Source organism: Cebus imitator, unplaced genomic scaffold (genome assembly GCF_001604975.1).
Source record: "Cebus imitator isolate Cc_AM_T3 unplaced genomic scaffold, Cebus_imitator-1.0 Scaffold116, whole genome shotgun sequence".
NCBI lineage: Eukaryota > Metazoa > Chordata > Mammalia > Primates > Cebidae > Cebus > Cebus imitator.
The window spans coordinates 2701080-2718951 of record NW_016107431.1 but is presented as its reverse complement, the minus strand read 5'-3'; the positions used below and the strand labels follow the sequence as shown (position 1 = coordinate 2718951).

Here is a 17872-nt window from a genome sequence, read left to right as displayed (position 1 = left end):
AAAGGGAGATTTTTTTTTTAGATGAGGAAGTAGGGAGAAAATGTGTATTTAATTTACGATATTATAATCCTTATTCTTCCTTATATTTAAATGTCTTCTTTTAACCTTTTATGTTAAATTCAGTAATACGTGTGTAGGTTTGTTACATAGGTAAACTTGTGTCATGGGACTTTGTTGAATAGATTATTTCATCATTCAGGTGTTAAAGCTAGTACTCCTTAGTTATTTTTCCTAATCTTCTCCTTCCTGTCACCCTCCACCCCCAATAGACCCCAGTGTATGTTGTTCCCTCTTTGTGTCCATGTGTTCTCATCATTTAGCTCCTACTTATAAGTGAGAACATGTGGTATTTGGTTTTCTGTTCCTGTGTTAATTTGCTAAGAATAATGGCCTTCTGCTCCATCCATGTCATTCCGAAGGATATAATCTTGTTCTTTTTTATGGCTGCATAGTATTCCATTCTTAAGCACTATTTAAATGCTGCTTTTTAATATTAGTTTGGCCAACTATACTAAGCATGTAGTACATGTCAAGCACTATGGGGGATGCTAAGGATAGGAAGGCAAATAATAGTTGTTTTCTTAAATATCTAATAATAGAACACCTTACTATAATGTGACACATGTTGTAGAACAACATTGGGAAAAAAATACAAAAGCACTGAAGAAAGAATGATTCATTCAGAGAATAAATGAAAATAAAGAAAAAAAAGAAATAAAATAAAATAAAATAAAAAACAGAGAACAAATGAAAGCCCTTACTGAAAAGATGCCAGTCAATCTAGAGTTTCAGAATGGATGTGACTTTGCCAGATATAAAAATAGGAGTATAAACGTAAGCCCTATTCCAGGCCCTGAAGAATGCTACCCCTCTTCTCTAATCAGAGCATGGTAATTGCCACTACCTTCCGTCCTGAGAGTAAGTACAGTAGCATAGAAATAGTATGCAGAAGTATGAAAGTTAATAAAAACAGATCACTCAAAAAAATGCTGTTTCTTTCTTTAATACTTCATTCACTCTGGGATTATTTAAGCAATTATAATATGTGGTTTCTCCTCAAAGGGACATAGAGGACTTAGCAATTATCCTTCAAATCAGGAACTGTGTCATGTTTATCTGTGTCACCACCATCAAACACAGCCCTCTCTGCATACTAGCTGTAAAAAAAAAAATGTTTTGGAATTAAGGCCAGTGGGAAAACTAGAAAAATTAAATCATTATACTAGAGTGAAAGCATTTAGGCATTAATAGAAAAGATATATTATTTGATATTAGATGATATAATTACATTTTTTAGACAAGTTACTTTACCTCTTTATACTAGAATTTTCTCAAGTGGTACACTATTTGACTCCACATATTGTAAAAGTTGAGCTAATAGCTTAATTCCAGGTACATTTATCAAAATAAAAAGGTATGTTACAGTACTGAAGCAATTATAGTAGTAAGAGCAATAACTTAAAAATTACTATTTATTGAACACTTACTATGTTCCTGGTATTTTTTGAAATGTACAAAGTGCATGAAAAGAGTGTCAAAGATGAGCCACCTAACTTTTTTTGGCCTCATATAGTCCCCATAGGCAACTGAGAGATTTGGGACAGAAGACCTCTCAGAGCTCTTCATATATCCATAACTAAATACACAAAGTAATCATTCAGTGTTTGGTACAAACTATATCATTGTGCTACACTATTCACTGCACACTCTTAATATCTGAGTAATTGTATACATGTACTATAGCTTTTAAGGGAATAACTTTTATAATGCTCTGGAAAGCACTGGGAAGGAGTTAGGATGAAAACTGAAACCTCTTGAAAGAGGTTAGCGATAGTTTCTCAAGTTGGGCTCCTCAGGAAGCAAATACTTAGATGGAGATTAGTATGCACGAGTTTTATTAGGAAGAATTTTTGGGATCAATACCATCAGACAGAAGAGAAAGAAGCAGAACTGAGCACAGCAGAGCTGAGCTGCGATGCAATCTCATTGGAATCCTCAGCCAACTCCATGGGGAGCTCTCTACCTGTAATGAACCCTCAGGTTGTCCCTAGATGACAGTTTTATACGTCTGTGTTGTCCAGACATTTGTTGCAGTTTTCCCTAGGAAGGAACAAGGTGTTATTTTTCAGAAAGGAAATTCTAAATGAGGCAGGGAACTGAGGCCTGTTTTCTGGCAAATATCTCAGCAGCTGGGCAAATAATTTCTTCATACCTTTTCTAAGAGGAATGTGGTCAGCCCATCACACCATCTACTGTAGGTAGTTAAATCATGAAAAGAATAAGAGGGGCAGCATTCAGGGTGTGTTTATAGAATAATGGTATGAACTAGATGAATAAAGATTTGTGGGAAATTTTATTTTTAGCAAAAGAGACTTTTCTAGATAGACAGTGGGGGAAACCTGAGTGTTTTTGAACAAGCAAGTAACATGATTGACCCTGTTTTAATTTTTGTGTATCTTCCACATTTGATGTATTACATATAGTACTTTGTTAAAAAAAATTCTCCTGCCTAGTCTTAATTACTGTGAAAAAATGTACAAAGAATACATTTTCTGAAAATATGAGAAAGCTTCAAAGAATCTGGCATTATGGTGTGGAGACATCTTTTTGTTCATTCAATACTTCAAGTTTTTAATACTTTAAAGAAACATTAAAATATTTAACACTTTAAGTTCTGGGGTACATGTGCAGAACATACAGGTTTGTTACATCTTAATTATCTTCAGAGGTCTATTTGAAGTCTCTCAGAAAGAACTTTTTTCCCCATCATCAATTTTGTTGTGTATGGATGAATGATCTATATGACAATCACACCGATTATATTAAAATTTAAACTAAATTTGTGGAGTTGTTAACACAAGAACTGTTACCATTTTAAAAGTATAATGTTGAGGGTTCAATTGTGTGACTTTACAAAGTTCACACGGTAAATTATATAGTGATGACCCAGATGATTGCAATCAAGCACACTTCTTACCTCAAAATTATTGTGCTTATGCAATCTTATCATAGAGTGCTATCTTTAAATACATAGCCCCATAATCCATTACATGAGAATTTGCAGATTGGTTTAATGGTCAGTGATAAGAGCTGCTAAGTGAAAAGGAGACCTACTAAGAAGTATTATTTCCTGAGAATATTAACAAATGTAACCTTTGTGGGATAGCATTGCTAAATGTAGCATTTGTCTTCTCATTATTATTTTATTACACTTCTTCAGGAAACTTTAAAAACAGCCCTGCATATATTAAATTGACTAATTTTCCTCTGTTTTTCAATACCCAGATCTAATTTCTCAGCCAAAATAAAGATTTGCTTTAGTATTCACTTTACTTTGATTTGTAATGTTTATATAATGTACCAGATGAAATATAACCTAAGTCATATGATATAGCATTATATATAAGCAAAATTATCCCCAAAAAGACAAAACCAACAGTCATTTTCTTTGTCAGATATAGCTTCATTCACATGAATTAATGTGACTCGACCGTGACTGTTTTCTCATAAATTAACTTAGATTGTCTCTTTTCAATGATTTCGTGTATACACATCAAGTTACATGTCTTTTAACAAATAACACTTAAGTTTGTATATTTTTATAGTTGTTAGGAATTTATAAGATTGATTTATATTTTAAAGCAATATGTGATTAAGAAAACATATTTTCTTATTTGAGAACATTTACTGATGATATAAAATAATATTAAACACAATATTCTCTACAGGGTGAAACAGAAATATAATTGTTTCATCAATAGGTTAAAAAGATATAAATACAAAAAACAGAAACCATTTTGTAGAGATAGTGTTACTGTTATTAAAACATACATTCATATGCACATGTACGCCATCTGCAGCAGAAAATCAGTGGAATGAGTTTCCTTTAACAGTAAATTGTTCAAAATATGTGTTTCTGTAATATCTCGACATTTTATAAACCTGAGGCATTTAAAAGTGCAAGATTTAGTAATTCTAATTCATGCTACAGGGCATGACATTTTAGTAATTCATATCCTTTGCTTAAACAAGTTATAATGTTAGAGTGTTAGAAATTTAATTATTTAATATTTAAGTATTTTTGTGACACCATAAATATGAAAACATATGTATAGATACATTTTTATTTAGTGGCTGTAGGTAATTAAAACATACAAAAGGATGATGTTTTACATAGTATTTTAATAAAATTTTAATTAGATAATAGACTACCATGTTGACATTAATACTAATAACCAGAACTTATGTGGTGCTTACTATAATACATGTTGATTCTTTTGTACATAAAGGCCCATATGCTTTCACAGTATCTTCACATTCCAAACTTATAAGGGAAGTTTGAGAGAAAATTACATGTTTCTGTGATATGGTCTTATAGCAAGTGTATCATATTTGTAACATTCTTCACATATTAGTTGTGAAAAGTTTATCTTTCCTATTAGGCTTCATGTTATAAGAAAATGGTGGTACCTTTGATCATATTCTCTAACCCCATTAACATATTGGGCCCAGAGTAGATGGTTAGTAAAATATTTGTTGATTGAATACATAAATTCTTTGTATACTCTAATATGAATAGTGAATTTCTTAGGCTATCTAGGTGGTTATAGAAGACATTAGTTTAATTCAAATGATATAATGTTGCTTAAATTATGCAATGAGTACATAAGCTAATAATTTCAAGGATATACATTCTGTAATTTTGTCCTAAAACTGTAAATACATTTAAAATCTTAAACTGTTTACAGCCATAATGGAGTATTTAGGCAGAAATATTAAACAAAAGTATAAATAACCCTTAACTTTGAAAACTTTTGTAATGCTTTATATTTTGAAAGCTTGCTGAACATATAATGAATTTATATCTTTTATATAACATTGAATATGTAAAAGCACAGAGATCCAGATTGGAGATGATTTCATTAGTACTCAGGAACATAATATTAGCTTTTCATACATTATTTTAATATTTTTATAGTTTGATATATTTAGGTTTTAATATTTTTGTATTTTTTGTCTTTGTGACAGCTTTAAGTCTACAGCATGGCTGTGCTATGACTCTTCTCAATGAGATCATACATAAGGAAATGCCCCTAAACAACCTTTGTTCTCATCCCCACACCTTTATCTTGCCACCTCAACTCCCTGATCTCTAGTCCAAGTATCTTTCTGAGTTGCTGAATCTGTCTTTTTCTAATATTGTTAATATTTGTAATGAAATATTTAGGCTTTTGTTAAGGTTATGATGACAAATTGATCTGCATACTGTTTAATGGACATGCTTTTTGTAGACACTTGATAAAATCCTAGTATCAGGTGTTTTAAGTTGCTTCTCATATTTCCTATTTAAGGCTTCTTAAATTCTTTGATCTTTGAATTGCTATTTTGTAAATGACGATGTTTACATACCTGGGAAGTAAGCGTTCATTTTTGGCAATAACCCAGGTATTCTCCTGCTGCAATGGAATTGTGTCCTCCCAAAATTCATATTCTGAAGCCCTAACCCCCAATGTAACTGTATTCTCGACCCTCCTCCACTTACACTGAGAAAGGCCGTTTGAGCACATAGCAAGAAGATGACCATCCACAAGCCAGAAAGAGAGGCTTCAGCAGAAACTAAAATCTGCTGGACATTGACTTGGGACTTCTAGTCCTCAGAACTGTCAGAAAACAGATTTCTGTTTTAAGCTCCTTAGTCTGTGGTATTTTCTTACAGAAACCAATGCAGAGGAAGACTAATACTCATCCCTGATAATTTGATTCCATCCTATTATTTTAAAGAAAAGTCTTTGTTTTCCATATGCATGAGGACAGCTAAGGCATGTAAACTTTTATTTATGGGGCAGGAAATGACAGTTGTAGAAATTTTATGCATGTCTATGATTTTTCACCTCAAAAAAGTACTAAACTTGTTTAGTGCAGTATCTTTGTAAGTACCAGAATGACCAATAGTAATGTTTTATTTTCAATGTCCAAGACAGGTTTTTATGTTTTAACAGAGCCAGTTAATCATCTAATAAATTGTAGAAGGTGACAGAACATTGGTGGTAACAGAATATCCAATACAAAATTTGTTATAAATTTTGTTCCTACATTTTGAAGCTTGGGCAAGTTTGTCAAATTCTTGGCAATTTTAAACCAGCAAATTCTGCATGATTAAGACATGAGTACCATTTCAGGATTTTCTTAGAAAAAAGTGTTTATAGCTCTATGTTTTGGAGGCGTAAATTTGTAATTTACTAAATTTAAGCATCCTCTTCAAAAAATATGACTTCCCATTAGGATCATTATCCTGGAATAGTCCATAATGATGGAATTATATAAAGTAATTCTTATTACATATATTGCCCTTAATAGAAGATCCTTTATTTTGCAACTGCAAGTTCGTAGGGTAGACATTGTAAGTGAGGCGAATATTCATCTAGTAGAGTAATATTTACAAATGAATCGCCACTTTGCCTTTAGGGTAAAGAAGTTTATTCAAGTGACATATACATACTTTGTTTTAAGTAAAATGTCACTAATCAGATGACCTGTTCTTTACTTTTACAGGAAAAATTTAAAAAGCAGGTTAACAGAAGAGACTTAAATAATATACGCAAGTTTTTTCAGGGCATGCCCTTTGGTAAATATATATTTAATTCAGTCTCCTTTTCAGGAGGTACTAAACAATTATAAATTATAAAAAATAATGAGTATGTTGTGTTATAGTAATACTGTGCCAGGAATACAAGCTAACACATTTGTATTAGGTTTCCAGTGTACATTGACTAAAGAAGTGTTTTTGGGTCATCCTTCCTTGACAGAAACCAGTTAGCTGATTTTCTTGGTTTCATTGTAAAAACAGGTTTTGATCCATGAGTCGTGCATTCATCTTTACGTAGCCAGCTATCATGCCCATTTCTCTAAGTGTTATTGAAGCAGAAGCTTTGTGGAGACAGATACAGTTTCAAAAAAATTTCATTTAAGAACAAGAAATCAATAAGCTGCATTTCAGAGAATGAAAAGCCAATGGATAGTAATTTCATACATTATTCATGTAAAGACAAAGGCACATAATATGAATTGGTAATAATGATGACAACAGTAGTAAAAATGCGGGTCCATAAGTTTAAATTATATTTAGGTTTCCTGCCAGTCCCAATTCCTATGCACTGCTACTGTCAATCACATACGCCATTTTCAGCCCTGAATCAGCTAAAGGTCATAGCCTTGAAAGCTATGAAATGTAGGCAAAAGGAGATTGTCTTTAAATTTGCACAAGAATTTAGTCGTTGTTCTGTTTTCAGTACATGTGTTCAGGGGGAATAAATGTTGATTATTTTATCCCTTGCTTCCTTGGTGATGAATTGAAGCAAATTTGATCCAGACAAGCAATCTGGTGGAATGATGCAGAGCCATCCAAAAAAAAAAAAAAAAAAAACCATCTGTACTAATCCACCAATGCAGTAAATTAGAGCTGCAAGGAAAAGACATTGATCCACAAGAATCATTAACAGTTTTAACCAACTGATCCAAGTAATAGGGTAAAGGAGAGAACACTATCAAGATCTTGCTTTTCAGATCTGTCAGTTACAACTGCAAAATCAAGATTGTTGCTTGCTTGAATTGTAACTGTTTTTACGACTTTGGTTCCCTTTGTACTAGTGTAAGCAATAAATAAAGATCAATTAAGAGGTAAAAACCTGGGGAAAAAAATTACCCAAATTTCCTGCACTTAATTTACAAATAGGTCAGTCACAAAGGGAGAGATAATTGCTTCAACCCAACAAAATTAATCAAGGACAAAGCAGAGCAGATGATGTATGTTCTGTGACAAAGTACATGGTAGAGAGGTACGTACAGACGTGTAGCTGCTTGCCTTGTTTAAGACCCAAGGACTACAGAGGAAGATTTGTGAAAAACAATTAGCATAGCTGTAGAGCATGCAGTTCTTAATTATCCATAGCATGTTGACATCAGATAATTGGTGTCTTAATTTTTAATATTTTGTCATTAACTTCAGCATATAGAAAGATGCAGAACATTTTCTGAGTATAGCATTCATAATGGAAATTGTATGTGATAATAAAAACAAAACCAGTTAAGCCATATCACTATTGCATTATTCAAACATTGCTAATACTCTTAAACTCAACACCCTTAACTCCAGTTATGTCAGACTATACCACTGTGAGCTGATGTATTTATGTGTATAGACATATATAGAGAGTAATAAATACATGTTCTTTAACTTCATACATTTTATGAGTACATATGTATTCCTAAGAGAATGGGCATTAGAATCGTGGTAGGGCTTAAATGTTATAGATTTAGGAATTATATGCCTATAGATGGTGAGTTAATGAGTGCCCTTTCCTGAGAAGAGGAGTGAAGATATAATTTAAAAGTTTGACAAAAAAGTTTTGAGAAAACCACTGGTTAAGAATTGGAAGAATTTCAGAAGCACATGACGAAAACCAATAATGGGGGGCCAGGCCAGTTGAATAAGAGGGCTGTCACAGTTACCAAAGGAAGGGAAATCTTCTCATTAAGCTAATCATAGAATCAAGTGTCACAGGAGGTTGATAGAATGAAGACATAAGAAAATCCATTGGATTTGAAAATTTGGAGCCCTGAGAAACAGTTTTTGCTAGATAACTTAAGGAAGAAAATATCATAATGATATTTACCATGGTCAAAAGCAAAGCCTGACACTATGGCATACGTAATATTCAGCTCAATGATGGCTGAATTGAATTGTAATAGATTACTTTTTATGCTGATTTCATACAACATTTATCAGACTGGTAAAGGCTTTAAGACAGAGAATGAGTCTGAATTGTGTTTGGAAAAAATTACTGCCTTTGTTCTTTACTAATATATTATCATAATCTTGTTTTCTCCTTGTTTTGACATCTCATCCTATTTTCTCACATCTCTGACATCACCAAGTACCCAAATAGAGCCTCACATAAATTTCGGTGTTGATAACCTGATAAACTCAGAAATAAAGGTCATAAAAGGAAAGATGTTAATTCAACAAAGATAAACTGAGTTTATAACTATCTCTCCTCTAATGTAGTATCATTAATATTAAAAGCTGTAAAATCCAATGACTGTTTATACACCTCTCATAGAGAGGCTATTATGATAGATAGATGATAGATAGATACACATATATCTCTTCTTCATTCTCTAGTAGATTTTAAATTACGTCTCAAATCATGTACTTGCCAATTTAAAAAAAAGTATAACCACCTAAAAATTAGGAAATTTTATTTTTGCTGTGTTCAACATTTGTTAATACTGATAAATCTTTTATTTTTAGTCATATTTCCTTTATCTTTGAAAATTATATGAACAAAGAACAGAAAGCTGTAATCTTATTTCAACTAACATTGGATATTAATATAATTTGTAAGTGACTTTGGCTACACCTGCTGCATTAAACACTGGTGTTATATTTGAAAATATGCTAGCTGACCTCGTCTAGACTGCTGTCTGCCTACTTTGATGTTTCCTTATTTTCTTCAATCCAAGGATGAAATGGTTGAATGGATCTTAATTATAGTGTCCTGATGACTCTTTTTGCAGACCATTTTTCTGGACAAGCATCAGCTAATCTGACAAATCATGAACAGTTTACTTTATAGTTTGGCTGGGATTAAGTTACTAACTGGAACCTGAAAGGAATGTGAAGAGCAATGTCTCCTGATAATATGCACTGGGTGTTTGCCATGGCTGTTTTCAATTTTAATTCATAACCTTTAGGAATGAAGAACTATAAACAGATAATTCTCTGACAGACGTATTTTTATACACTTAAATTTATAGCACTTCAAACACAAACCCTGTGTATCCAATTTACATATCTAAAATCTACATCATGTATTTGTTTTTTTTTTTATTTCTGGACTTTTCACTGTGTAGAAAGAGCTACTATGTAAAATTTTTATTTAAAACAATTTTAGAAATATTTCTTTCTTAAAATCAGTTTAAAACATTTGCAATTATTTTAACTGCATGTAATCATACAAATTTGATTATGTTTTAATTTGAAGTATTTTTATGTGATCCTGGGATAGATTGTTGAAGGAATTTGAGTTCAAATTTTGAATGTTTTTCAAGTTCAAATTAAAAAGTATACATTTTTGGAAAAGTCAAACAACTATTTGAAGGTTTGTAATTACTGTAGTAAATCAGTATTATTGAAAATTTTCCAAAGAACAAAAATTGTTCAACCTTTATGCTTAGGTTATTATTATTTCTTCTAATAGTAATTGATTTTTTGTGAATTCCATATGCCGTATGCTGGATGACATTTTTTTTTTTTTTTGTTCAGCATATTTATTAGTTAGAGAAGGCAAATGAATAACATGTAAAGCCATATTTTCTAATACCTTTTAATTGGACTTTTTTTTTCATCTTTCTGCTCTTAGTTGCATAATAATCAGGTATAAGATAACTCAATGTAGAAATAGTATCCTTCTGGGTAACTGAAATTACCCTGCCATCCTTATAAAACTATTTTTTTTATTGTTTGTACAGTGTAAATAAATGTATTGGCAATAAAGAATTAACAGTACATTCAGGAAAACTTTATTTAATAATGACAACGTAAAATACTACTTGTGCCATGTCATTCGATTTATCTAATTTATAACTGTATTTGATTACTCCAGCATGCCTTTATCTGTAAGAATTGCACCCTAGGGACTAGTAAACTTATTAATTCATCACTTGTCTTCTTTTATGGTTGCAATTCCCATTATACTATGAGCATAGAGTGATATGCTCTTCTGAAAGCTGCCAGCCAACTGGTTCCAGTCTAGCTGACCTTTTGTTTGTGACTATGATCCTAATGGTTTTTCTATTGGCTTATGTTTCTAATAGATTACATTACAATCTACCTTTTTGTCTTATGGTATCATGATGAGGAGAGGACAGCAAGACTGAATTCCACACCTGCAATTACAGAGTTTTAAAAAGAGGAAAGACTTGCTTCAAGTTAACCTGTAGGCTTTTAAAAAATGCCTTTTGATTTATCTGTCACCCGATCCATCAGCAATGAATAATTTTCATGGAAGGTGCACTTTAATTACATTCCCATTTGACTTGCATTATCAAGCCTTATCTAGGTAATTAATCTCACCAAGTATCCAATTTCGGTCTTTATTGCTGGCAGGCAGACCTTCAGAATTATGTGTGCTTGAATGGATCTTGGGTCTTTTTCACCAGGCAGACCCTGAAAGAGATCTGAGGCCTTCCAAATCTTGAAAGTATGCCTATGAATTTTTTCTCTTAGATATTGTGAATACATTATATTTGGCATCACAAATATAGTTCCATAATCAAATAAACCTATAGATTTTTGTAATCATGAAAATGATATTAAAATTGAGTCACCATTCACTTCCGGGTGTAACCAATCTACATGTCATTTTGTATGTAGAGGACCTGTGCTGAATTATTAACTGTAACTAACATCTGTATCAGCTTGTTGCTGTAAATTTGGCGACAGCTACCACCTAAACATCAGCATGTTGGTTTAGTTCAGAATTCTAGGTTTATATGAATTCAGGTGAATTAGAGTTAAAGATGGTTAGATAAAATTAGAAATATTTACAATTAGCCTTGTATTTTAACTTCAATTATATACTCTCTTTTCTACAACTTTGTTTCTTCTGAATTATCAGATACCTCAATTTTTATATTCCCATCTTTTGATTTTCATAATTTTTATTCCTTAATTTCCCACACTGATTAATGTCAAAGTTAGTGATCTTAACAACTTAGTTTACACATACAGACACACACACTCTCTCTCTCTCTCTCTCTCTCTCTCTCTCTCTCTCAAAATAATTTCAAAATACAATGTGCCTTTCTGTTGTAGTCTGTTTTATACTCTTGTGCAAAAATGCATAAATGTTTTTTGATTTTTAGATTTGGAAATTATGATTACTGTATGTGTAGTATTTTACTTCTCTGAGAATATTTTAAGAAATCCTGGTGGTTCTCAGAAAATCAAATTAAAATATAGAGTAGATGGATTGGCTGTCTGTTTGAAAGTGATCTAAATATCTGACATTATTTTAAGATATAGATTGTCTGATTTGCAGAAGAGAAGGCAGTCCAATCTTCAATAGACTAAGTAGGTTATAATGTTTACACAGCAAGAATTTTGGAAAATTTGGACTGATGGTACTAGGAGAAAAAACGAGTACTTTTTCAGTTTCCACTGTTACCCCCATACAGGTAAGGCCATGGATCTCTGCCCCTTGCTCTGAGTTCTCTCACAAGCTACCGCCTGTATCTCCATAAAACCATAGATTGTGATTGCTTTTATAAGTGTTCCACTAGCAAACTTTACACAGCTTTGTTTTTTTTTATCTTAAGGCATAACTTTAACTTGACCTTTTATTTTTTACAAAAATGATTGAACACATTTTAATGGAACATATAGTATGGATTCCTAAGACATTTAACATTTCTTTGTACAAATCACATGGAACTTTTCTATCTAAGTTATTAATTTCCCTTGTCATTTAGAAGTAAATATTCAATTTTTAAAAACTGGTTTAGTTGCAATTATATATAGGAACATTTTACTACAGATTGAGTATCCCTTATTCATAATGCTTGAGACCAGAAGTGTTTCAGATTTTGAATTTTTTTTTTGGATTTTTGGAATATTTGTATTATATTTACTGGTCTAGCATTCCCAGTCTAAAAGTACAAAGTCCAAAATGATCCAATGAGCATTTCCTCTGAGCATCATATCAGTGCTCAAAATTTTTTCATTCTGCAGCATTTTGGATTTTAAATTTTTAGATTGGGTATTCTCAACCTGTACCCATAATATTTCTGGAATGAAGATGTGCTAATTTAATAATATTTTGATTAGATATATTCATGATAATTGTATACAAACCACGCACTAGGTAAGATCAGAATTTAAACTGGCCAGGAAGATTCGTTGCTGAATGATCTAATATTGTGAATTCTGTAGTAAAGTTTATGTGCACACATACACACACATATACACACACATATATATATATATATACATAGACACGTATATCATGTGGTATAAATACATATGAATTCATATTATACATTTTTAAAGAAAATTATTTGTTTATATAGTATTGACATATACTTCCCCTAATAATCAGGCATATATAGCTAAACAAAGGGTTTATGGCTTATTAACATCTGTCCCTATGTTTAGTTCCCTTTGGAATCTTTGAATCACAAGAATTTATATTTCTCAGTGATTGTTATTGTTCCCTGTAACACCATTTTGAATTGAAATATGGCAAATGTAATTAATCTACTGTATATAAAGGAGAAGAGTATTTGCACATTCCATAGTAAATAAATAGGGTCTAGTTTAGTATTTAGGGATTACTTGTTAACTAGAAACATTCCCCAAACTTTTCTTTTATATATTCTTTAGACATATGATTTTTTCAATGTATTGACATGCCAAAAATATGTATTCCCTGGACTGTTTACATAGTGAGTAAATGTACCGAGCCCAGTGGATTATTTTTCAATATCACAATAAAATCAGTTTCTATGTAATAATGAATCTAGAGAAAGATAGACATAAAAGATATATCAGAGAAATTGGACACTGGATTTAGAATCAAAATGTGTGAATACCAGGTTAAGTAAGTTGTTTTTTGACCTTGGGTAAGTAATGCAATCTCTCTATCTTATTAGTTAATCCCAGTATTACATGAAACAATACATTAAAAAGTGTTTTATAAAATAAAAACCTCATGCAGTTGTGAGTCAGTGGTGTTGATGTAGTAGAATTGTATTATATGCTATAAATTTAGCTGTGACAAAGTACAATTTTGGAAAAAGTAACAAAATAATACAGATTATTATACAAGATTAATGTTGTCTTCACTCTCACAATATGTAGCCCTCTCAATAACCAGGACTACAGAAGAATAATAAATCATTGGCTATTCTCTAAACAAGTAATGTTGACGTTTTAAAAAACCAATTGTTGGGCAAAATTTCAGGAATTAATGAGTTGTATTAGATGTAATCAGTTTCTAAAAATGAACTTTGAATTCTGAAGACACTATCTCCCAATAAATTAAAAACATTTTTATTGCCAGTTTTTGTATTGTGTTTTTAAAAAATGATGCTAAGTGTTCATGAAATATTTTATTCCTGTGCACTTTGAGAAATCATTATTTGATAAAATGTTGGTACAGTATTGTGTGTGTATGTATATACGTACAAAATTTAATATTCATTTAATTTAACATAAAATTTGATTATCTCTCTAGGTATAGATACAGATATAGCTATAAAGAGGGATGTATAATATAGAGATATGTAATATGTATTATAATATATAATATATATGATTTTCTTCTCTGTCAGACTACAGGATCTCTTCCATCATTGCACTCAATTTATATTGTGTTTTGAGGGTAAGACAGTATAACTTTGGAAGAGAATTATTTTATAGGAGTAACACTGAAAAGAGTCTAAAGATCAACACTCTGTAGCTGTTTAAGTTTTTAAGATATATTCTGTATCCCATCTCTATTAAACACATAAGAGAATTAAAAATAACCTATTTTTGTTGTTGATTAGTATTAAATATTTAGGTATAATTGATAACTTTAAGGAAATTTTAAATATATCTGAACATCTGTTTTTGAAATTTAAGCCCATTTATAGCCAAACTGGGCAAAAAAGAAGTAAGATTTATTGGAATGCTGATTTGGAGAGAAAGTTGAATTTTAATGTTGCAGAGGTGCCATAAAAATCACAAGCAGAATATCCCGTTGTGTAACTTTGTAGGAACTTCCAAGGAACCTGAAAGTCTTTCTCTTATTTAATATATTTGATTGCTTTTAAGTTATTGTATACACACACTAACACATACCCCCTGCTTAGACTATTTCAAACTATTAAATTTAAAAAGCGAGAATTAGGCAGCTGAAGAATGTAAAACACAAGAAAAGACGGAGAAAAGAGAAGCCTTTCCACATGCACTCTGAATTTGGATGGAGTTGCATATGAATGACAACAGTCCCAGACCTTCCTTAACCCCCAAAAATCATTTTTTTCTTTTACATTTCTATTCCCAGGGGCTGCTGGTGGGGATTTGGGTCAACATGATGGTATTCTTAGGCTTTCTGTTCAAGACTTTTATACTGTTTGATGAGTTATCTCCCTTTTTTCTATCCCTCCCAGCCCTCCTTTTTCCCTCTCTCCCTCCCTCCCTTTCTTTCCCTTTTCCCCTCTTTTCCTTACCTCCCTCCATCCTCACTCCATTTCTTCCTTCCTGTTTGTTCTGGTAATAAGGAACTAGGTGCAGAGGGAAAAACATGCTGCAATATGAAATCATTATTCCAGTATCACAAGAGTCATATAAACGGTGAACAAACACCAAGTTGTTCCCTCGTAATTCGTTTCTCTGCCTCCAGAATTCTGCTGCTTTTTCCATCCTGTGATATTTACTTCTCTTTCTGAGGTATAGCTAACTTGAGAGCTTCAGGTTTGAGATCAGTGGTGAGAACAACAGGCTCGTCTGTGATACTCTACTGTTTGATATAGAAAAGTATTGGAATATTTTCTTTTTCTGCCACCTCTCTATGAGAGAAATCTCTCAATTATCTACTGAATACATTTCAACAAATCTGAATAAGTTTCTTTTAAAGTAGTTATTTGAAGCTCTTTGAAAACAGATTTTCTTTTCTTTGACATTTATACATTCTTGTAAACAAAATGCAGCAATGTACCCAAACTGATTTTGTGTTTTTACAAGCAGCTTTTTTTCCAAGGGTAGAATTAGTTAAAAAAAAATCCACAGAAAATTAGGTCTCATTTCTAATTTATATTCCAAAGAATAAAATTAGTCTTTTGTTACAGCCTTGTTTAGTCAGTGTGTAAATACAATTACTTACTAAAATAACTTGTGATTCTGACCTTTTTAGAAATGGTGTGCAGTCACTGGAACCTTGCTTTTGATCACTGGTATTCTTTGACATTATTGAGCAACGTTTTCCTTGTGGATCTTGGTCAGTCTCCCATGAGAGATAAGTGCAACTTTGAATTTTTGATTTGAAAGCAGCAACAATACACTCTTCTGCTGTTTAAGGCATATTCTGTGTGGATTCTCACTATACTAACTGTGCATTCAACCACATACAGTAAAACAAAACCAGCAGCCACTTTTAATTACTCATTGATACTTCATTTTTATGTCTTTTTCCTAACTACTCTGAACTGCCACTCCTATAGAGGGCAAACAAAAGGAATAGGTTGGCTGATATAAGCTTCTTTGTTTTTCCTTTTTTTGTTTACAGAAATATTTTGTAAACTATCCAATTTATATTATTGTACTAATCCTTCAAATGTATGGTAAAATTGTTAAGTTGGAAGAAAGATGTCATTCAAACCAACAGGTTACTCTTGGTTACTTGAGCAGTGGCTGCTATTGGAATTGGTATTGGGGATGAAATATTCACTTCTGTTCTTAAAAGTGTAAAAGGCTTTGAACAGTTGTGCATTTGACTGCACAATATACTTTCAAAGTGAGATACACATGAATTCCAAGCAATTTGTAACATATGAAATATGAATAGAATTTGAAACTTTCATGTATACCTTGCATTTGCCTGGTTTTATGATGCTAAACTCATTGAAGAGAAATATTTCAATGGGCAAACTTAAAATTCAAGTGCATTGATGTACATAAAGTTATGTGATATTGTATATGATTTTTCTTTCTTGTATTAAAAGGCTTTTGTAGTAGTAGTAGTAATAGTAAAGTAGTAGGCTTGAAAGTTTTGTTAATATACTACATGAACTATTTTTTTCTTTTTTCTTTTTTTAATAATTTATTTATTTTACTTTAGGTGCGTACTATATCTGGCATTTCTCCCCATGTTATCCCTCCCCACCCCTCCTTCCCTCCCCACTCCCCACTGTCTCTCCCCTACCCCCCCCAACTGTCCTCTGTGTGTGATGCCCCTCTCCCTGAGTTCACGTGGTCTCGTTGTTCAACACCCATCTATGAGTGAGAACATACGGTGCTTGGCTTTCTGTTCTCTGGTCAGTTTGCTGAGAATCATGGTTTCCAGATTCATCCGAGTCCCTGCAAAGGATACAAACTCATCGTTTTTTATGGCTGCATAGTATTCCATAGTGTATATGTACCACATTTTCTTTGTCCAGTCTATCATTGATGGGCATTTGGGTTGGTTACAGGTCTTTGCTATTGTATGCAGGGCTGCAATGAACATACGTGTGCATGTGTCTTTATAGTAGAACGATTTATAGTTCTTTGGATGTATACCCAATAGTGGGATTGCTGGGTCAAATGGAATTTCTATTTCTAGATCCTTGAGAAATCGCCACAGTCTTCCAGAATGGTTGAACTAATTTACACTCCCACCAACTGTGTAAGAATATTCCTATTTCTCCACATCCTGTCCAGCATCTGTTGTCTCCCAATTTTTTAATGATCGCCATTCTAACTGGTGTGAGATGATATCTCAGTGTAGTTTTTATTTGCATTTCTCTAATGACCAGAGATAATAAAGGATGTAAAGGACCTCTTCAAGGAGAACTACAAACCACTGCTCAGTGAAATAAGAGAGGACACAAACAGATGGAGAAACATTCCATGCTCATGGTTAGGAAGAATCAATATTGTGAAAATGGCCATACTGCCCAAAGTAATCTATAGATTCAATGCTATCCCCATCAAGCTACCAATGACCTTCTTCACAGAACTGGGAAAAACCACTTTAAACTTCATATTTTTTTCTTTTAAAATACCACTTTAAATATGATTTTAAAGGTACATCAATTATGATGAAACATTATCCAATATGTGTTGTATAAA

General features: G+C 32.2%; 1 protein-coding gene across 6 annotated transcripts in view; it reads left to right on the top strand.

The window, feature by feature from the left end:
- EPHA7 (EPH receptor A7) overlaps window positions 1-17872 on the top strand; it is a 181493-nt gene that overhangs the window by 67176 nt on the left and 96445 nt on the right. Inside the window, exon 6 of one of the 6 annotated variants that reach the window (XM_037742136.1) lies at window positions 9462-10569. The exons of the other annotated variants lie outside the window; for them this stretch is intronic. Within the exon in view, the coding sequence (XP_037598064.1) occupies window positions 9462-9475 (14 nt within the window). The 3' untranslated portion in view covers window positions 9476-10569. Of the gene's footprint in view, window positions 1-9461; window positions 10570-17872 lie in introns of those variants that run through there. 6 annotated transcript variants of the gene reach the window in all.